Source organism: Pygocentrus nattereri, chromosome 18, assembly GCF_015220715.1.
Source record: "Pygocentrus nattereri isolate fPygNat1 chromosome 18, fPygNat1.pri, whole genome shotgun sequence".
NCBI lineage: Eukaryota > Metazoa > Chordata > Actinopteri > Characiformes > Serrasalmidae > Pygocentrus > Pygocentrus nattereri.
The window spans coordinates 4271338-4294554 of NC_051228.1; the positions used below are offsets into that span (position 1 = coordinate 4271338).

A 23217-nucleotide genomic window follows, 5' to 3' on the forward strand; every position below is an offset into this window, starting at 1 on the left:
CTCCAGGTGTTTCTGCTCACTGCCCCTAGTGTGTTTGTTCACTAGTGTGTATGTTAGTGTTTTACTGCACAGAGGGGTCAAATGTGGAGGTGAAATTTCCCCCGTTGTGGGACTGTTATGGGTCACTTACCTAATTCCAGCTTCCATTCTTTTCAGTAGACTCACTTCCAGTTTTCCCGAAGAAATCTGCAGCCACATCTCCAAAGTTCAAAAGTTTGCTGATCATTTTCCGAACATAAGAAGTTGAGAAGGGGTTGAGGTCTGGACTCCGGGGTGGTCAGTCCATTGTCCAGCTTCTTTGTTTGGTGTGTCCGTCTCCTTTTCTCAGTGAGGTTCTTCTTGATCAGCACATCCTTTCAGACCCACAGCACTGGTTTGGTGGTCTACCGGTTCTTGCACAGAGGTTAACCATCGGGCTGTGCTGTATTATATGCATGACCCCACAACTTGTTATATACACAAATAAACTTGTGTGGAGGGCTTTCTTATTCATAGGCCTACTTTAGTGCACTACTTCCCAACACTATTAATATGAACACTTTAGGGAGGAAATCAAGGGAACGTAGGAGGGAACAGAAGTGACTGCACAGACAAACAGATAAATAAATGAATAGATAAATAAATAAGCATTCAGAGGTGACGGGGGAGGCAGGCGGCGGGTGAAGACGCAGATAAAAGTCTGCACTGATGGAATCCAGGGTGCATGAATAGGAAGAAAGAAGAATAGTAGATTTGAGTTCAGGCTTGATAAACAGTGGGTTGGTAATGGTGCCCCTATATGCTTTAAATGACTCTGTTAATGGGCCTTTTATATGTGTTGCAATGGCCTTCTTAATGGCTCTAATTCCTGCTCTGAAATGACTCTGTTTGCCATGGAGTCGGAGTCGGGACAGTGTGTATGTGTGTGCCGCTTCTGCGCTATCAATCCCCCCCACCTGCCCTCAGCGAGACGGGGACTAACTCGGAATTGGGAATTGGGCTTTTCTGCGGGATCAGTGATTTCCGCTGTTTTATGAGCTCCGCGTCTAAGCGAGTGCGACTGTGAGAGCGAGAATATGGGCTGTTTCTTTATTGCCATATGTGTGTGTGTGTACTAGTGCTGGGAGAGATGGGAGGTCATCTTCACAGTAATATCAGAGAATTTAATTATGGATTTTTCACACTATCGAGAGGCAGCAAGCGTCCCGCTTTAGCGCTGCGTCGGGAGTAACCTTCCCTAAGAGCGGGAGGGAAACGTTTCCTCATTAATTGCCCCTCGGAAAATTGCATATTGAAAAGAGCTTGTGTCTCCCGAAGTGTGATATTACAAATTTGGTGGTCAATTAGCCTAGTTAGGGGCCCCCCAAAGTTATAATTAGATTGTTTTGACCGGACGCCCTGCTTTTCTTTTTCCTCCACAGCTGCCGCATCGCAGAGTGACGTTCTCCACCACCAATCCCGTGCAGGACCTGCAGGACTCATCCCAGCAAAGCTATTACGACAGCGGCCTGGAGGAGTCCGAGACCCCTAGCAGCAAGAGCTCGTCAGGCCCTCGCATCGGACCGCTGGCCCTGCCCGAGGACCACTATGAGCGGACCACGCCAGACGGCAGCATTGGAGAGATGGAACACCCGGAAAATGGTGAGGGTTGAGGGTGCCTTACCTCATCAAAATATATTTCAAATAGATCAGGTGTAGATTTTGTTCTTAGTCAAGCTCACTCTTAAAAAATGGTTCTTCAAGGGTTCTTTAGTAAAGAAAATGGTTCTAAATGGAACCGTGAACACTCCTTGCATGATTAAAGGGTTCTTTGTATTGTGGAAGTGTTCTTCAGGGTTCTATTTTGCTTTTATTTATTTGCTTTACTGTATGATATGTGCTAGATAAATTGCCTCGCCTTGCCTTGTCTTACAGTTTAAACATCAAGAACAGTTTGTCATATTTTTTAGCAATGTTTTCTAATGACACGCAAATCCGTGAAGCGCTCCATATTTTTTAGGGGCCGACAGTCCATGACTGAGGTGTCCTTGAGCAAGACACCTAACCCCCAACTGCTCCCCGGGCGCTGCGGATTGGGCTGCCCACCGCTCCGGGCAAGTGTGCTCACCGCCCCCTAGTGTGTGTGTGCTCACTAGTGTGTATGTGGTGTTTCACTTCACAGATGGGTTAAATGTGGAGGTGAAATTTCCCCGCTGTGGGACTAATAAGGGTCTCTTAATCTTAATGTTTTAAGGGGAAAATTTAGCCTGAAACATGTCACACTGCCTGTCAATGAGTTAGACCAACCGAAAGCAACCAAACAACCAAAAATGTGCTGTGACATCACAGCTGCAGCTAACTTGCAGTGTTGAAAAATGGGTATGCTGGTCTTCCTTACCAAGTTAACAGGAGTGGACTTCAATTTAAAGAAAAAAAAAACCTGTAATTTTAATCACAGTTACAATATTGTTCAGAAAAATCGAAATGAGAAATTTTTTCCCCAAATTGTTCAACCCTAAGAGATAGGCTTTCACAAGCCATTAAGCTATGAAAATGTCTATCTGTATATTACACTCTATTGCAAACCTTAACTTAGCTAACTTTCAGTTTCTCTATAACTCATTGAGATGTAAACAGTGATTCAAAGCAGGTTGATGTGAAATAGTTTATAGTAGAGACTCAAAATTCTTCACAGTGAACAAATATGTGCAAAAATTAGTTAAATTACATGGTGTTTGTAGTGGGTAACACGTCTGTCTTCTACGCTGTAGACTGGAGTTCAATCCCTGCCTGGGTAAACAATCTACACTGTATCAATAAGAGTCTTTGGGCAAGACTCCTTACACTGCCTTGGCCTTCCTGTGTAAAATAATGAAATTGTAGGTCGCTCTAGATAAGAGCCTCTGCCAAATGCCATAAATGTAAATATGTTAACACGTCCTCTACAGAGAAAAAAAACTTAGCAAATTTTACTGCTAAATTTCTGTTTAATTGCTGTTTTCAACATATTGGAAAACAAATGAAGCATTAAATATAACCATAACTTTGGCACGGGTCACATTTTGTACTTTTTTTTATCCAAGTATGTTAAATTCACCAAATGAACAGTGCGTGAGGACTGAGGTGTTTCCTTAGTCGAGGGCTTATTTTCATTCCAATAAAATGACCTTCAGTCGTGATGACAGGAACCAGGGGTCACCAGGTCTATGACACATTTTATTTTACTGTCCCAAATGACCAGGGAACCTACATGTCTTCCGAGGTTTTATATGCAATATTGATAATTGGCACAATAGTAAATCTGATCGAATATGTTTTCTTTTTAAAATACGTTTAAGGTCTGAAACAGTGTCTCGGGCATCTCACAGCGTATCCATATTCATTTCATGTAGTAACTTTCCGTAAGGTGGTTGTCTGGTTCCTATCACAGCCACTGGCTCTGTTTCTCTAGAGCATTTCTTGGCAGACCAGTTGGAGGAAATCAGTCAATTCCCCTTTAAAACAGCTGAAGTCTCTCTGCTTAGCCTGTCAATCAAACGTTCATCCCTAACAAAACTCGATTTGACAGGAATGAAAGACTTGTTCACTACAAGTCCTCATTAGTTTGAACTTTTGCCAACATTTTCTAAACGTCACAGCAGCGGCTGCGGAAGAACACATCTGTGTCCGGGGCGTGGCTAGGTCAGTTAGCCCTGCGCTGCAGGGTAGAGCTGTTCTTCTGCTTGGCGTTTTGAAGGGAAGATCATTTTTTATGCGAGCACCTTCTGTTTTTTCCCCTCGCCAGCGTTCGCTTTGTTATTTATTTCTTTGTTTGTTTATTTGTTTATTGTGCAGTAGGTGAATATATGTGCATTGTGTCAGGAGCGCAGTCAGCAGTAGCCGTGTCCTCCCCGTCAGCAGGCCCTCCATCACAACTCCAAATCACTCTTAATGGCCTCCTCGCACAGGGGCACTAATTAAAACCCCCTCAACTAATGGAGCCCTTGGACTTCAGATAACTCCGCAGTTTGCCTGTTCAGACGACGCTGTGCTGCCCACGAACGTTCTCTGTTCACAGGCCAACTGCCTACTCAGCCTACCTAACGCATGTTTGCCTTTTTTTTTTTGTTGCTTTACTTTAATTCCACAGCCGTAAACTGGCGTTAATGAGCGGCTGTTGGAGCCTCTGCGCTGCCGAGCCTCGGCGAGCGCCTCCCGAGTTTTAACAATGCTAACAGAAGTGTATTTGTGCAGTCCTTCTCGCCGAAGAAGCATCCTGACAGCTGCTTCCACGCTCTAAATGCACTCTTCTTTAATTCTCTTCTGTACAATTTAATCTCCATTACGGCTGCTCGTCTTTTCATAATACCATTTAGCTTTTCCTCGCGCATTTTCGCAGCGCCTTCGCCTTTTCCCTCCATTAGTGCAGCCGAAGCTTAATTACTCCGTTGTCTTTCTGGGCTGAACCAGCCCCGTCTTCGGTGTTTTATCAGCGAAAACACTGCCCTTCCACATCGCTCCTTAACCCCATAAATGATTAGGATCCATTGGTGGTTTATACTTCAGTTCCTCACAAAATTCACAAAAAACGCTGGATTAATACTTATGATGAGTATTTATTTATAAAGGTCTTTTCATTTTAGTTACAAACTCTCAAAGTGAATCCATGAATATCCATGAGGAGAAGCGAAACCCTGGAAGGGTAAGAGCATCTGCGGTGTAAATGGGAAATAACAGCACAAGTATAGATCACAGGCGGAAATGAGGCACTCCAGGCGTATGATAGCATAAACAAGTACATTTTTAATCTGGGTTTAAAAACACCTATCGAGCTTGCGTTCCCAGAGTTTAGGAGCTGTGTGGATTACAAGAATTATGTTTGAACAAGAGGCATTAATATAGAAGTAATAATCATAATTTATGGAGTGCTTATCGTCGCTGTCCAAAGAAAAACAAGTATCTCCAAAGTGGAGACAAGATGGAAAAACAAGTATCTCCAAAGTGGAGACAAGATGGAAAAACAGGAAAAACTATTTACTTTTAATGTATATGTCATCCAAATCATTGAATTCAGGTGTTCCAATCACTTCCATGGCCACAGGTGTATAAAGCCGAGCCCCTAGGCCTGCAGACTGCTTCTACAGACATTAGTTTTAGTTTTCAGGAGTTGGGCTCGGCCCCTTAGTTCCAGTGAAAGGAACTCTTAAAGCTTCAGCACCAAGAGATTTCGGACAATTTCATGCTCCAACTTTGTGGGAACAGTTTGGGGAGTTTGGCCCCTTCCTGTTCCAACATGACTGCGCACCAGTGCACAAAGCAGGTCCATAAAGACACGGATGAGCCAGTTTGGTGTGGAAGAACTTGACCGGCCTGCACAGAGTCCTGACCTCAACCCGATAGAACACCTTTGGGATGAATTAGAGCGGAGACTGTGAGTCAGGCCTTCTCGTCCAACATCAGTGTCTGAACTCACAAATGTGCTTCTGGAAGAACGGGCAAAAATTCCCATAAACACTCCTAAACCTTGTGGAAAGCCTTCCCAGAAGAGTTGAAGCTGTTATAGCTGCAAAGGGTGGACAGACATCATATTAAACCCTATGGATATAGAATGGGACGTCACTCAAGTTCATATGTGTGTGAAGCCACACGAGCAAATCCTTTTGGAAATATAGTGTATGTTACACTTAAAAACATGTTAGGGTTACAATTTATTCATATTTTAAAATAATGCAATAAGTTATTTTAACAATTACATGGAATAACCTATAGATAGATAGATAGATAGATAGATAGATAGATAGATGATTTATTATGAACTATAAAAATAAACAAAACTTCACCATGTAGCTAAAGGGCTAAACGCAGCAGGCAGCCACTTCAGACAACAGGTGTTGTGCTCTCCCCCACAGAATCTGGCTCATCTTTGTGTGCTCGCACATTGTGTAGAGGTATGGATGCTAGATAATGTTCTCAGTTTCTGTCTGTTCAGTTTAAAAGTTCAAGACTAACCGTTTTTTTTTTTAACTTAAAGCAACAGAAATGTAATCCTGCATCCATGTGGCTGCATGACGTGAATAGGAGTGAATAGGAATTCGTTTTTATAGTTCACAATAAGCCATACTGTGTCCTGAGCCATGTTGATAAGTCTGCATGACCTTAATAAAGACCTGGATATGGATTAAGTGCTTTGACACCTTTTGGTGTATTTACAAAAAAGAAAAAGAAAAGAAATAAACTTTTAGTACTTGTTGGCATTGTTAGCCTTGCAGCTCCAGCTCTAAATGAAAATTTGCACCTTACTCATTTGAAAGATCGTCTATAAATGTAAAATTGTGTCAAGTACATTTTTTGACAGGCAGTTCCTCTAAGATTAGTAACTGAATGATAAACCTAGAATTTAAGGCCTATGTGTGGTTTGCAGAGTGTAGCATCTGCTGCCACCTTGCAGTGATTCGGGCATGTCACGGTTACCAGGTTCCTAATGGGATGGGGGTGCGGAAAGCGAAACAAATCCACACAAGGTTTCAGAGCTCCATGTGATATAATGTGCATGTTTTTTTGTTATCTTCTTTGTCCAACGTGGCGAATGGGCCCAGGAACACAAGGCCCTTAAAAAAGCAAGAGCACTTTTGTGACACGGCTTTGGCGCAGCCGCCTCTGGCGGGACGAGCCGGTGGTTCCAGCAGCACATTACAGAAAGGAAGAAAAAGGGAAAGAGTCAGGCGCTAGGATCTTTGATTTTGACAGAGTTTTGATCTGCAAGCAAGCGAGGATGACAGCACTGCAGAACCCCCACCGGCTGAGCACGTAGGCCGAAGGAGACTGGGGAAAAGGAAGCGTTCAGCAGAGGTAGACCTAATTAAAACGTGATTCTCACCTCGGCTAGATTACGGAGAAAGCCCTTGCCGCGAGACGGATGAGAAAATGAATATGAAAAGACAAGAAGAAACCCTCCCCCCCACCCTCAAAGCGTCACCTGTGTAACTGTGTCCCGCCTCCCCCTCCTTCTACCTATTTATTTTTTTGGCTGTTGAATATGAGTGACAGGGTGACAGGCAGGGCTGGCAGACCCTTTTTGTTCACCGCCGTGTGGATGATTGACATGTGGAGCGGCGTAGGTGGCGAGGAGGGGGGACGAGAGCCGTGTGTGGCACTACGTTTAAAGCAGGATGAAAAGCAATATGTGAACTCCCGTCAGGGCACGGCCGAGTGCTTGGCCCCCTTACATCGCCGTTGATGATTCCTGATGCGGTCTGGCCTTTTGCTTATGCGAAATCTCCATTTTTAGTCAGCGAATGCTGACCCTCGCCACAAAAGGAGGATGATTCACAGAACTCCCTTGTGTGCAATTCCAGATTTATGATGTTTTTTTGCCTTTTTTCCTTTTTTTCTGGAGGGCTCCAGCCTTTGGAATGTCAACAGTGGATGTCCAGCGAGCATCCGAGGCCTTTGGTGGGGTGTCAGCTGTCATTTTATCATCCAGAATAGCCACATTCTCCAATCTTAACCTCCCCCTGGTTCTCTATCTCTGCCTCCAAATTACTGTTTTACATGCTCCACGCGTCATGATCTCCTCTGCATCCATTTACCATGCAGCCCTGTGTCAATATAGCCTACAGCACAAAACATACTTTATTTCTAATCCAGAGCACAGCAGTCTGCTTTTCTGCATTCTTTCTACAGCTCCCACCAATCTTTTCACGATTGACTGGCTTTAATGTTTACCGTAATACTGTATATTTGTTGATAAATACATATAAAGTCATATGAATTGCTAGCATTTCTATTTAGACTGCTGGACTCCTGTTTGATTTATAGAATTCATTAACTACTGAATGGACTGCATCCATCATGAAGTCCACATAATACTGTTGATGAAGTTGGCAAGTATGCACAATGTAGGAGACCAGTTTCTCTTAATAGTAGGCTCAATATGATGTATGCATTTAATGTGTAAATCAGCAGAGATAAATTACTTGTTATGGATTCAACAAATGACTTAGAGCCAGTGCTATAGATATTCATCCATGCAATGTCCAATAAAACCTTGATTATATTAAATGTGCTAGGCCAGAGGTGCTACCTCTTTAAATCAGTTAGCTTTTGTTCCAACTCTAATCAAACTCGGCTGGCTCTGATGTTTAGATGCTCCTGAAGACATTGATTAGCTGGATTAGACTTGATTGATTAGGCTTAGAGCTGAGCTCCACAGGAGGGTAGATCTCCAGGAATAAAACTGGGTACCCCTGCTGTAGGCAGTTACACAGATATCTGTAATTTTGATTATTTACACCATGATGTCTTCAAAGGGTTTGAGTAACATAACTCTACAGGGAGCTGTTTACTTTTTACACCACCCTCCTGAATCAGAATCTTTTTTTAATTTAGAAGAAATTCACGTTTAATTTTTCAAAGGTGCTATAATAAAACATCTATTATTATTATTATTATTATTATTAGTAGTAGTAGTAGTAGTAGTAGTAGTAGTACATTTATGTATTTATAGGACAATGTCCCAATCCATAGGAGACAAGGTATCAATGAATAACTTGATGAGTAGGAAAATTGTAGGAAAATTATATGCCATGAAAGTCGTGCCCTGAAGGCCTTCATTTCCTAGATCAGTTGTGTTAGGTTAGGATTGGACCTGAGCAATGCAGGTTGATAGATCTTCAGGAGTAGGATTGGGCACCCTTGCTCTAAGTCATGGGTGGACAACCCAAATGTTAAGAAGAATATGTTAAGAATTTGTCCTTTCAACAAAAATCAAACCACTTTGGGAACAACATCATTTTATGTCCATTTTATAGAAGTAACATTTTACCATCTGGGCTGAAAATATGCCTTAATATGTGCTAACTAATGTCCTAATATAGAATAAAAAATATAAACAAAAACGCAGAATTATTTTGCTCTGTTCCACAGTTTATCAGTTGTAGGTCCCAGTCCGCATAGGACAGCATCTCTGTCCAGACTTGGACCATGGTCTTCCTATTAGTGACCTCTGTCATAGGGGTTTAACTAGGTCGACTGTGAACACTTCACATGATGATGTGATCTTCTAAGGTAGTGGTCTTGGAGATCCACTACCTTGGAGAGTTCAGATCCAACACACCTGACTCTTCTATTCAGTTGACCCTCAAGGCCTTCATTACCTGGATCCATTGAAGCTCAACTCCACAGAGTGGAGGATCTTTAGGACCAGGATTTGGCACCCTTTTTCTAAGAGAGCAAGTAAACCCAAAGCTCATAGCATAACGGAGCCACTAGACCCCCTCACTCAAGGGTCCAAACATTTAGGCCTATACCATTTTATTGCTGTATACTGCACATGCACTCTCCCACTTGTGGAGAATATAATGAAGGATGACTCATCCAACCATCTATGTAGGCCAGTGCCTACTGATTTCTTATGGTCATTCATCTTTGTAATGAGGGGTTTATGCTCTCTAATATCCCCCTCTAGACTCTTCTTGCTCAGGCTGATCACTATGCATTGGCATTCTCAGTCCCCCGAGGAACTGTTTCACTAATTCATGAGCATCACGGTCATTGAATGTGTGCTTTTGACCACAATTTCCAACCCTGTTTGATGATGTCTTTGCCACAGATCTACATTTCAAAACACCAGGATAGTGGAGCAGCCTCTGTGACTGAAGCTCCGACCATCCTTGCCCCATAACAAACCCTCTTTCAATGTCACTTAGATCTTTGTCACTTGAGAACTTAAACCAAATCAAGGCCAAATTCATGCTCACCATTTTTATACATCACAGAGCATGGTAGGGTGTTAATTGCTTAATTGCATCATGCACACCTGTCTGGAAGCATCTGGGCTCATTATGCTTCTGTACGCATTCAGGTTTTTCCTTCAGTTAATAATCATGCAATGTATGTGGTTTAACCTCTTAACACTCCAACCGTTTTTTCAAGTTTCCACCTGAAATTTCACACCCAAATCTTGAGGGTTTTTACTCAAGCAGTACATAAACTAGGGGGAATTTCATGCTGGAATGTTAATGAAAAGCCTTCAGAATTGTAATTGAAAAAAAAAAATAATAATAATTTTTAGAATTTTATAAAATTATATATTTTAGATTTTAATGTGCGTCCCCCAAAACTTTCTGCTTCTGAAATGTGTGTCACCAGGTGTCTACTTTCTCCATGCCAAATTTGGAGTTGATACCTTCAACTGATTTGAAGTTATTCAAGCTAATTCAAACTAATCTCATGCTCCCCTAGTGGCCTCTCCAAGTGGCCTTTTTTGACTTCTTCAAGTGGTCTCTTGGGGTTTACAAAGTCCCTCATCCTCTCCAAAATGAAAATAATTAATGTCTAATTTTATAATGTAATTAAAGATAAAATGACACAAAATGAATACTTTGATGATGCAAGGAACCCTTTAACCATGCAAAGGGTTCTTTGAGTGTTCACGGTTCTATATAAAATAGTTTTCTTTCCTAAAGAACCCTTGAAGAACCATCTTTTTAAGAGGGTACATACACACCTCTAAACACCTGTTCCAATGCAAGTCATTTACTATAAGGTAAATTTTTAAAAACGATTGTTCTATAGAATCTTTTTGAAAATGGTTCAATATGTAGCACCTTCTATTGTTCTTCTGTTGTTGCGGTGTCAAGCTTGTTATGATTGAAGAACCCCTTTGGGTGCTATATAGAACCAACCTTTCAAAAGGGTTCTGTATAGAATGGTCTATAATAATGGTCTATAATATTTCCTAATAGTTGTCTAAAATGGACCGGTAATGCTTCAGATATACTATTGTATGTACCATATGGTTGATGTCTGGCCTGCCAACAGGTCAGGGCTCTTAAACTGGTCAAGTAGCAGCGTTACCAGACAGAAAATAGTATATTTTATGGTCAGAGATGTGCTCTTCAGCACACTACCCAGCACAGAAGGTGGAGCTAGTGTCTGTTTGTTTACTCCACTTGGTGAAATGCAGTGTTAACCTACATATTAAAGCCAGTCCCGTGTTTACAATCCACCAGTGTCCCCGAGCCACTGTGAGGTTAGAGCACCCAAACAGGTGATAGCATCCACCCTTTACCCAGGTTTGCAGCGGATGCTGGAGGAGAAAAGCCTTTGAAGCGTGTTACCATAGTGCCAGCGTGATCCTCCTTTGATCCTGGATCAGATTGATGTATGATGTAATACGCTAGCTGGCTGTAGGAGTGGAGGAGGCTGTGCTTTTGGCCTTATACTATATGATTCACTGACGCAGTCACAGGGACCATCTCATACACACAAACAATCCCCCCCCTCTCTCTCTCTCTCTCTCTCTCTCTCTCTCTCTCTCTCTCTCTCTCTCTCTCTCTCTCTCTCTCTCTCTCTCTCTCTCTCTCTCTCTCTCTCTCTCTCTCTCTCTCTCTCTCTCTCTCTCTCTCTCCTCCCAGGCAGGGCTAAGGCAGGCTTCCTGATATCACCGCTACTCTATTTGATTCTCATGTAACATGATCTGTCGCTATTGATTTCTCCAGGTCTCTATTTGGTGCACAAAGCATTAGCTCTGGTTTTCATCTTCTTCTCTGCCAGGCTCTATCCTGCTTCCCCTCACTCGTTCGTGTTTGCGCCTTGCCACATCGGTTTACGCTGGGCCTGGGCGATTTGAAGACATAATCATTGAGATGTAAACAGTCCTGACTACCAACTTTTTTCATTCTTATTTCTGATAGAGTTACTGAAACCTTGAGGAACTCATGCAGCACTTTTGCCTTAGAAACTAAACCATCTACAAGTAGACTGGAAGAAATACACAGCCAACAACATCACGTAGGCCACAAGATAAAAAATAAATACATTTAAAAAAAGTAAAAAATGATACTATAAATTGTGCAAATCTTGTTTCTCCATTTTTGTTGTTTTTTCCTTTTTTTCTTTTTTTTGGCAGAATTTGAAAAGTCTAATCACCCTTTGAAAGAACCTCTTTAAAGAACCCTTGAGGAACCATCATTTCAAGAGCATACCTTTATGACAAGTAGCTTTTATTGGAATAAGTGTTTATAAATGATAGTTTCACCAGATGCACACGCTCTTAAAAAGATGCTTCATGGGTTCTTCAGGAAAGAAGATGAGCCATGGACACTTTTGCACTGTTTAAGGTTTCTTCGCATCAAGAAACGGTTCTTCGGATTGGTAGAATCTTTTGGAGTTCTATACAGCATCTTTTTTTTTTAAAGCTGATGCTTCAAGGGTTCTTTAGTAAAGAAAATGTTTCTATATAGAACCATGAACACACCAAGAACCTTTTGCATCATTAAAAGGTTCTTTGCATCATGAAAAGGATCTTCAGATTGATGGAGAATGTGCTGAATGTGGTTCTATCTAGAACTTTTTTAGGAAATGGTTCTATGTAGCACCCAAAAGGGTTCTTGTACTGGTATGGTGTCAAGCTTGTTATGAAAGAAGAACCCATTTGGGTGCTATATGGAACCAACCTTTCAAAAGGGTTCTAAGTAGAATTGTCTATAGCACACATTTCCAATGTCACCTGCACACTTCCAATTCAAAGAATGCTTTCATGACGCAAAGAACTCTTCAATCACGCAAAAGGTTCTGTGAGTGCTCATGGTTCTGTATAAAACCATTTTCTTTACTAAAGAACTCTTAGAGAGTCATCTTTTCTAAGAATGTACATACACAGTTATATACTTGTTCCAATACAAGTCCTTTGTCATAAAGGTACACTCTTAAAAAGGTGGTTCTTTAAGGGTTCTTGAAGGGTTCTTTGGTAAAGTAAATTGTTCTATATAGAACCCTGAACACTCAAAGAACTTTTTACTTGATTAAAGAGTTCTTTGCGTCATGAAAGAGTTTTTTCTGCCTGAGAGGTAAAATGTTCTGTAGATGGTTACATATAGAACCTTTTAGGCTTCTATATAGCACCCAAAAGTGTTCTTCTTTTGTTATGGTGTCAAGCTTGTTATGATTGAAGAACGCTTTTGGGTGCTACGTAGAACCCTTTTCAAAAAGGTTCTAGCACATTCATATACACTTATACACACTATCAATGCAAAGAAGTCTAATCATGCAGATGGTTCTTTGACAGTTCATGGCTCTACATAGAACCATTTTCTTTACTAAAGAACCCTTGAAACACTGTCGCTTTAAGAGTGTAGTTTACCCAGATTCTCTAATTAGGCCTATATGCTGTGGATTGTGTAGGTCATTCGGAAAATCCCTAAATCGATAAATCTATAAAGACGTTAAATCAGAAAGTCCTAGTTTACGCCAGTGTTTCCAGTCATGTACTCCACCTGCACTGCACAGGTTTCCTGTTGGCTGCACCATCATGTCTGATTTGGCCCCTGAAGTGTTAAAAATTAGCTAATGATGTGACTCGGGGGCAGAAAAAAACACAAACCTGTGCTGCACAGGTGGCCCGCAGGTGGGAAACGCTGGTGCAACACATTATTGCACTTGTTATTTGGGTGTGATCGTCCTTAAACCATTATTTAATAACCCCCTAATAACATCCAACACTATATGAATCATCAGAAGTACTAACTGTGAAATGTGAGGTCAGGTATGATTGTGTTTTTCTGACACAAATACTGTGAAGATTTATTTCTTCGCAGCTTTTAAACCACATTGTTCTGCCGTAGTAATGTCAATATTCACACATGGATTAGTAAGAAAGCAGTTATGTAATCCAATAGCGTCCGTGTTATGATGATACACAATTACAAACACCTCAGCACAGTGCAATTATTCGTTCAGTGTTAATTAGCACTTGTATCTGATTTCATTGTTGGTATAACAATTCATCCAATCATTACTTCATTTGAAATGATTGGCTGTAGCTGCAAGTATCTAAGCATGCTTTTGATTAGAAGAGGATAAAAATCAACACGTGATGAGTGTCGCATCCTAACGGCTTAAAGTCAACGCGCTCATTCTGTGATTAGCGTTATTTAATCAGATAAGGTCAGCGAGACAATTTCTCTTTAACCCTGCAGTGCCTGCAGAGAAAGGCGCCTTCAATAGCGTCTCGGAGCTGCTATGTTTATGTATATAAATCATGATTTTTTAAATCCTTGGGTTACAGACGTGCAGCATGTGTAGGAAAACACGTCATGCTTTCGTTGCTTTTTAGTATTAAGTAGTACCGGCAAAAAAGGTCACATAGGCTTTCAACAAAGAGTCTGATTACATTCTCTCAATAATCCGATCATAGTCATATTTCTGCAGTCATCTGACCTCTCAAACAATCATGTAAACAGCACACTCTGATTTCTTAGATCGGAGTGAGACCTAGAAATCCGATGAAGGGAGCTGGGTTTTAGCTCAGTAATCAGATTGTCTCATTGCGTGGGAACTCTTACTCTGATTTCTTTCGGATTTCTCAGTCTGCGCATGCGTGAAAACAGACTGCGGTAAGATTAAGATTAAGATTAAGTGACCCTTATTAGTCCCACAACGGGAAAATTTGACCTCCGCATTTAACCCATCTGTGACGTGAAACTCCACATACACACTATGTAAGGGGGAGCGAGGAGGCGGACGCACACGCTGAGATAAGCGAGATTTATTAAGTGCAAATCCAGGGTCGTGGTCAAAACAGTCCAGGTTCATATAGCCGATGCGGACAGATCGGGGGACAGACATGACAAAAACCAGAATAACCAGCACATCAAACAAAGACCAGATACAAAGATACAAAGATACAAAGACTGGCAAACGCAAGGGGCAAACACAGGGCTTAAATACACGGAACAATGAGGGACAGGTGAAAACAATCAGGGGCGGAGTTACAAAACCAAAACACGAACACATGGACAGGACTGGGAGGGGCCAACCGTGACACACTAGCGAACACACACACTAGGGGGCAGTGAGCAGCCCTATCCGCAGCGCCCAGGGAGCAGTTGGGGGTTAGGTTTCTAGCTCAAGGACACCTCAGTCACGTACTGTCAGCGCTGGGGATCGAACCGGCGACCTTCCAGTCACAAGGCCGGCTCCCTAAGCAAACTGTGTTGAAATGAGACACAGCCAAACACTTGTGGAGTGACACTGAAAGCAACTACATGCGTGACAAAATGAAGGCTTTAAATATTCTTCATCTTCTCGATGTTTTATGTTCATATTTTCAGGTAAAGTGGATTAAATGTTTAAAAAAGCCACGGCATGAAGTTTGAGTTTTACATTACGCTGACGTCACGTCTTCTGCAAAGCAGAAATCTGAGTCTACTGTCTGACTGAATGAATATAAATAAGGAATTTGTCCGCACATTTTAGAGCACAGTTTCTGTTTATTTGCTAAAATACAGTGGGCCACAACTTTTGCGCAGGCCGCATTACACTCTTTTACTTTTTTCAGTATGATAAATTCAGCAAAGATGACAGACGGTGTGTTAACTTACTGTCATTTAGAATATTAAAAATAAAAAAGAAAAACATTTGAAAAAGGACTTTATAAGATTGACTTGGACTTCATGTAGTGATAGTTCGTTTAGTGATATGCACTCAAAGTGTCAACGTCTAAAACCTCACAACACACGTTTAATGATAATAGAAATGCTAAATAGATTCAAACAGTTGGAGCAGCAGCAGATCAACAGTTTTATGAAAAGTTGGAAAAATTCCCAAACAGCAGTTCCAGAGTGTTTTGTAGGCACATATTGTACATACAGTAATAAAAACGTAAAGTTTAAATAAAATATCAGTAAAGTAATACATTGTTCGTTTTTATCATTTTTATTGTTCTTTTATTTTATTTCGATTTCAACTTTGAACATTAATTCTCATTTTGGTCCATCACTATTAAATATTACATATATAGTACAGTTTCCCCAAAAAATAGATGCAGTTTTTAACTGACCATTTTACTGACCGACATGGACAGGCATGCTCACCAACTGCTCTGGGGGCAGATTTTAATCAGTTAAAGGTGCAAAATGTCATCAGAGTGAGGCTCGGATGACACATTAGGTGTGATAGTGTCAACAATAATAACCTAATTTGACCAGTGCCCAAATAGCTCACGATCTTATCACATGCTGTTCCCCAAAGCCCTTTTACAGTATTAAAAAGACAAGCAACAGTAATGGAGATCATTTTCATTGTATATTTGTTCCATTTCCTCATGCATATGGATGCACGCAGTTTTGAGGGAGATTTTAATTTTAGAGACTATGCTCTGCTGGCACGCGAACCAGTGGAACAGGTTGAGCATTGTAATCTCTCTTAATTGGGCTCGTTTGATTGGGTGGGCCAGGTGTACAGAGCCCGTTTCTGTCCGCCGGCTGAGTGACAACAAGTGAACAATGACACGCATGAAAATGCTCATTTTCGCTTTATTACCACTTCCAACATGCTCTCGCTCGCTCTGCACCGGGGAGGAAGGGGAGAAAGGATCAGTGCTGATGAGTCACTTCTTTCTTATAAGAGGCTGCCTGACAGTGATTAGAGCTGCTGGTTGTGATTTATGAAAGCTCGAGGACGTGAGTTTTTATTGAACATTACAGTTGTACAAAGGCAGCCCACTCCTGTGCATCAAACACGAATCGATTCTAGTCTGTTCAGTCTCATTCGGCTCCGGTGCTGCACATGTATTCTGCTAGTACAGGTGTGTCCAGTTCCAGTCCTGAGGGCCATTAGGGCAGCACAGTTTGGTGACTCCCAGTGATGCACCAAGATGAAAATTCCTGGCCTCAAACTGAAATTCAGAACATTCTGGGCTGAAAAACTGAAATAAAAATACGGTGAATGGAGATTCATACTGGATTAAAATCACTCCACAATTATTACAGTCAGACTGTAAAACTACACACACTGCAGATTCATACTGGATTAAAATCACTCCACAATTATTACAGTCAGACTGTAAAACTACACACACTGCAGATTCATACTGGATTAAAATCACTCCACAATTATTACAGTCAGACTGTAAAACTACACACACTGCAGATTCATACTGGATTAAAATCGCTCCACAATTATTACAGTCAGACTGTAAAACTACACACTGCAGATTCACACTGGATTAAAATCACTCCACAATTATTACAGTCAGACTGTAAAACTACACACACTGCAGATTCATACTGGATTAAAATCACTCCACAATTATTACAGTCAGACTGTAAAACTACACACACTGCAGATTCATACTGGATTAAAATACTCCACAATTATTACAGTCAGACTGTAAAACTACACACTGCAGATTCATACTGGATTAAAATCACTCCACAATTATTACAGTCAGACTGTAAAACTACACGCTGCAGATTCATACTGGATTAAAATCACTCCACAATTATTACAGTCAGACTGTAAAACTACATGCTGCAGATTCACACTGGATTAAAATCACTCCACAATTATTACAGTCAGACTGTAAAACTACACACACTGCAGATTCATACTGGATTAAAATCGCTCCACAATTATTACAGTCGGACTGTAAAACTATACACACTGCAGATTCATACTGGATTAAAATCACTCCACAATTATTACAGTCAGACTGTAAAACGACACACACTGCAGATTCATACTGGATTAAAATCGCTCCACAATTATTACCGTCAGACTGTAAAACGACACACTGCAGATTCATACTGGATTAAAATCGCTCCACAATTATTACAGTCAGACTGTAAAACTACACACACTGCAGATTCATACTGGATTAAAATCGCTCCACAATTATTACAGTCAGACTGTAAAACTACACACTGCAGATTCATACTGGATTAAAATCACTCCACAATTATTACAGACAGACTGTAAAACTACACACTGCAGATTCATACTGGATTAAAATCACTCCACAATTATTACAGTCAGACTGTAAAACTACACACGCTGCAGATTCATACTGGATTAAAATCACTCCACAATTATTACAGACAGACTGTAAAACTACACACGCTGTAGATTCATACTGGATTAAAATCACTCCACAATTATTACAGTCAGACTGTAAAACTACACGCTGCAGATTCATACTGGATTAAAATCACTCCACAATTATTACAGTCAGACTGTAAAACTACACGCTGCAGATTCATACTGGATTAAAATCGCTCCACAATTATTACAGACAGACTGTAAAACTACACACTGCAGATTCATACTGGATTAAAATCGCTCCACAATTATTACAGTCAGACTGTAAAACTACACACACTGCAGATTCATACTGGATTAAAATCACTCCACAATTATTACAGTCAGACTGTAAAACTACACACACTGCAGATTCATACTGGATTAAAATCACTCCACAATTATTACAGTCAGACTGTAAAACTACACACACTGCAGATTCATACTGGATTAAAATCACTCCACAATTATTACAGTCAGACTGTAAAACTACACACTGCAGATTCATACTGGATTAAAATCACTCCACAATTATTACAGTCAGACTGTAAAACTACACGCTGCAGATTCATACTGGATTAAAATCGCTCCACAATTATTACAGACAGACTGTAAAACTACACACTGCAGATTCATACTGGATTAAAATCACTCCACAATTATTACAGTCAGACTGTAAAACTACACACGCTGCAGATTCATACTGGATTAAAATCACTCCACAATTATTACAGTCAGACTGTAAAACTACACACACTGCAGATTCATACTGGATTAAAATCACTCCACAATTATTACAGTCAGACTGTAAAACTACACACACTGCAGATTCATACTGGATTAAAATCACTCCACAATTATTACAGTCAGACTGTAAAACTACACACGCTGTAGATTCATACTGGATTAAAATCGCTCCACAATTATTACAGTCAGACTGTAAAACTACACACACTGCAGATTCATACTGGATTAAAATCACTCCACAATTATTACAGACAGACTGTAAAACTACACACGCTGTAGATTCATACTGGATTAAAATCACTCCACAATTATTACAGACAGACTGTAAAACTATACACTGCAGATTCATACTGGATTAAAATCACTCCACAATTATTACAGACAGACTGTAAAACTACACACACTGCAGATTCACACTGGCTTTAAACCCCTTTTTAGACTGTAAGAACTACAGACCCCGTAGATTCATACTGGACTAAATTTGCTGATCTCGTCAGTAATCACTTAGATTACAGAACTACCCCTGGTAAAGGTAATCCAGCTCCAGTAGGGCTTCAGAAGTGATGCCAAGCACATGAATAAACCCCTCATCCTAACCCAGCTTACATAAGTGGCCTGTACACAGCATTAAACCCCAGGCTGAAGTCTTGCAAGGCCACCGCACTGCATTGTTGCATTGTTGCGGTGCCATATGGATGCTACTGCTGTGGGTCGCAGCTGCCCCTTAGTGGGCAACATCTCCAGGTCAGCGGTGAGGTTTTACCCAGTGCTCAGTCTGCTGGCTCGCCGCAGCCCCCCCGGTCCGCTACAGCAGGGGGAGGTTAGCCCCAGATGGAGGTATTTACATGTGCATCGACTGGCCAGACCAGGGCTTTTCCTTTGAAGCCAGCAAAGGAGCCACTCCACATATGGACAACAGAGAGAGAGGGGCGAGAGATAAAATGGAATAAAATGGCATTTGCATAATGATGAGGAACTTCAGCAATGCTGTGCTATTTCTCTCTCTCTCTCTCTCTCTCTCTCTCTCTCTCTCTCTCTGTCTCTCTCCATCTCTCTCTCTCTCTCTCTCTCTCTCTCTCTCTCTCTGTCTGATGTTTCGGTGATGTATGAAGCCTTAATGGTGTAGCAGGTCCTTTGAACTCTCATGTCACTGTCTTTTATTCCAGCACCCCCCCCCACCACCACCACCACCACTCCCACACACACCGCCAACTTTTCAGTTATAATTTCTCCATTCTTCATCATTCCCGGTCCTTGTTGTGGTGGCGCTCCGTCAACGTTGCCGGCTCTCTTTTTCTCATCTTCCTATCGTTTTATTATTTCATTATGACGGACTGTCTGAGCTGGTGAGCGCTGAAAGGGGGCGAGAGAAAGAAAGAGAAAGAGAGAGACAGACTGAGGAACAGAGTGTGAGTCTGAGGGGGCTTGTTTGTCTTGTGGGTGCCAGTTTGGGCGTGTGCCCGGGTGCCAGCGTGGCGTGGCGATGCGGGGCACGGCTCGGCTCAGACAGATGGCGCTGGGCCTTGTCAGAGTCCCTGCCTGTTAGTAGAATTGATTGCGGGGGCCTGAGCCAGGCTGTCCCGAACTCCCAGCTCAGCCCCTACCTCGGGGAAGAGCCCAGGAGACGGCCAGCTTTTTTCGGCCCGTAGAAGCGTAAAAATAGAGAGACACATTGAGATCGTGTCAATTTTGACGTTGTAATTCATATCATATGCAAAAAATTGCATCTTGCCAAATAAAATGAGCTTAAAAATGGAAAATGAATATGTCTCCTGTTGAGATTGTTGCAAGCTTCATTTAAGACTTGTACTTGTTTTAAGTAATTTTATTTAGTAAAACTATCTCAGTACAGTGTCAGATAATTTGGCTTGTTGTAAGAAGCGTGTCTGAAACCAGCAACATTATTTGTCAGTATGAGAACATTTGCCTAATAAAATGACCTAAAACAAGTGAAAAGTGTGTAGAAATAATATAGATAACCTTGTAATAAGTGCACAACCATCTCAAAATGGGAAATATTAGATATATTGACTAGATTTAAGATCAGTTTACTTGACATGATACCATTTTCTGCACTGCAAAAGTCTTAGACAGCTAAAACTATGTTTTAAATTTGTTTAAAATTAATTTTATCATGAACGAAACAAACATGTCACTTCCGAAACTTTAACAGATTTGTTTCTGTTGGTATTGTGTTACAGTGGTTGGTGTAGTGTAGTGGAACACCTCTGCCTTCTATGCTGTAGATTGGGGTTCAATCCCTGCCTGGGTGAGCGCGCCTATTCCAATAAGAGTCCTTGGGCAAGACTCCCAACACTGCCTTCGCCTACCTGTGTATAATCATCTAATTGTAAGTCGCTCTGGATAAGAGCGTCAGCCAAATGCCATGAATGTAAAATGTTTCTGTGGTTGATTTTAAGCAGAATTAAGAAATGCTAGACTGTACATGACTAGCAAACACAGCTTTGAACATGCGTCAAATGATATTTTTCATTAAAATACACACAAAAAAAAATCTTAATTGAGACAATGTGTTTCGGTAATGACTATTCTTAATGTTCCACAATGATTTTCAGATTTTCTGACACCATTATTTCAAAACAATGGGATCTAATTGCTCACCATGTGGCCATGTGGGACAGGATGCAGCCTCACTTCCTGCTCTAAAATGCAGGGAGTGGCTAAATTAAGGCGACTAAAACTCTGTTTCGGTAATGACGTGAAAACATGGGGCAGCATTTTTTTAATAAAGTTTTATTTGTTGTATTAAAGTCATGTTAAATCAAAACCTTTCATCTTCACTCTAAAGTCATCAAAACGAGCTTTTAAATCAGAATGATTTATTTTTATATCCGACTGGGTAAAATAACTGGGTATCGGGCTCCAACGCTTGCAGCTTCCAGCAGTATCATTGTGTTTGTTGTGCTGCTGTTTGTTTTCCCCATTCTTTCTTTCTCTCCCTCTCTAACACAGAGCGAGCTGGACAGTAGGGGAATTAAAATGTCCATCCTGGGATTCGTGTGATGTTAGAGATGATGATGGTTCAACCTGAGCTGCTTTTATTTGTTTTTGAGGGATGAGGGCGGAGAGCACAACCACGGCTAATAGAGCTCTAGTTAATAACCTCCTCTCTCTGTCTCTCTCTCTCTCTCTCTCTTTCTGTCTCTCTCTCTCTCTCTCTCTCTCTCTCTCTCTCTCTCTCTCTCTGTCTCTCTCTCTCTCTCTCTCTCCCACCGTCTCTCATCTCTCTCTCCCACTCTCTCTCCCTCCCACCCCTCTCTCTTTCTCTCTCTCTCTCACACACTCTTCCACTCTCTCTCTCTCTCTCTCTCTCTCTCTCTCTCTCTGTCTCTCTCTCCCTGTGTCTCTCTCTCTCTCCCTGTCTCTCTCTGTCTCTCTGTCTCTCTCTCTCTCTCTCTCTCTCTCTCTCTCTCTCTCTCTCTCTCTCTCTCTCCCTGTGTCTCTCTCTCTCTCCCTGTCTCTCCCTGTGTCTCTCTCTCTCTCTCTCTCTCTCTGTCTCTCTGTCTCTCTCTCTCTCTGTCTCTCTCTCTCTCTCTCTCTCTCTTTCTGTCTCTCTCTCTCTGTCTCTCTCTCTCTCTCTGTCTCTCTCTCTCTCTCTGTCTCTCTCTCTCTCTCTCTCTGTCTCTCTCTCGCTCTCTCTCTCTCTCTGTCTCTCTCTCTCTCCCTCCCACCCCTGTCTCTTTCTCTCTCTCACACACTCTTTCACTTTCTCTCTCTCTCTCTGTCTCTCTCTCTCTCTCTCTCCCACCGTCTCTCATCTCTCTCTCCCACTCTCTTTCCCTCCCACCCCTCTCTCTTTCTCTCTCTCTCTCACACACTCTTCCACTCTCTCTCTCTCTCTCTCTCTCTCTCTCTCTCTCTCTCTCTCTCTCTCTCTCTCTCTGTCCTTTTCATTTTATTTATAAAGTGCTTTATTGGCATATTTGTTATTATGCCATTTTGCCAAAGCAATATAAGCAGTGAAGTGGCATCTAAAATATTATTTTAATATATGTGTACAGTTCACTATGATTAAAGAACGACAGACAGAAAAAAAAACAAATGAAATAAAGATTACATGTTAGGGATGAATAAATCAGATAAACAGATGAATAAACCATAACCCCCCCCCCCCCCCAACCCCGTCTCTCCCATCAGGTCTTTCTTTCCTTCTTTACTCTCTAACTCTTTCTGTCTCCTTTTCTCTCTCTCAATATCTTTCTTTTCTTCTCTCTCTCTCTCTCTCTCTCTCTCTCTCTCTCTCTCTCTCTCTCTCTCTCTCTCTCTCTCTCTCTCTCTCTCTCTCTCTCTCTGTCTTTCTCTCTCTCTCTCTCTCTCTCTGTCTCTCTCTCTCTCTCTCTCTCTCTCTCTCTGTCTTTCTTGCTTTATTCTTAATGGCAAATGAACCAAAGCAGCCACAGTTAAAGGCGAAGGAGTTTGTTCTTCCGTCCGCAGCAGCAGCAGCAGCAGTGCTGGGGAGCCCCTCTCTCTCCTGTTCTCTGCTGATAAAAATCTGATGATTATCTCTTTTATAGCACATCAGCGCTTGGCCGACAACTCGATGACACTGATTATATCCCCATCATGTCAGATAGCAATAATGTACACGCAGGCCGCTTTCATGCTCCTCATCCGCCGCTTGCGCTCAGTGTCCTCCAAACAGCACCCCTTTCC

At 41.5% G+C, this 23217-nt stretch overlaps 1 protein-coding gene across 1 annotated transcript in view; it reads left to right on the plus strand.

The window, feature by feature from the left end:
- pcdh1a (protocadherin 1a) overlaps nucleotides 1-23217 on the plus strand; it is a 136264-nt gene that overhangs the window by 85217 nt on the left and 27830 nt on the right. Inside the window, exon 4 of the mRNA XM_017715176.2 lies at nucleotides 1401-1620. Coding sequence (XP_017570665.1) covers nucleotides 1401-1620 — 220 coding nt within the window. The remainder of the gene's footprint in view (nucleotides 1-1400; nucleotides 1621-23217) is intronic.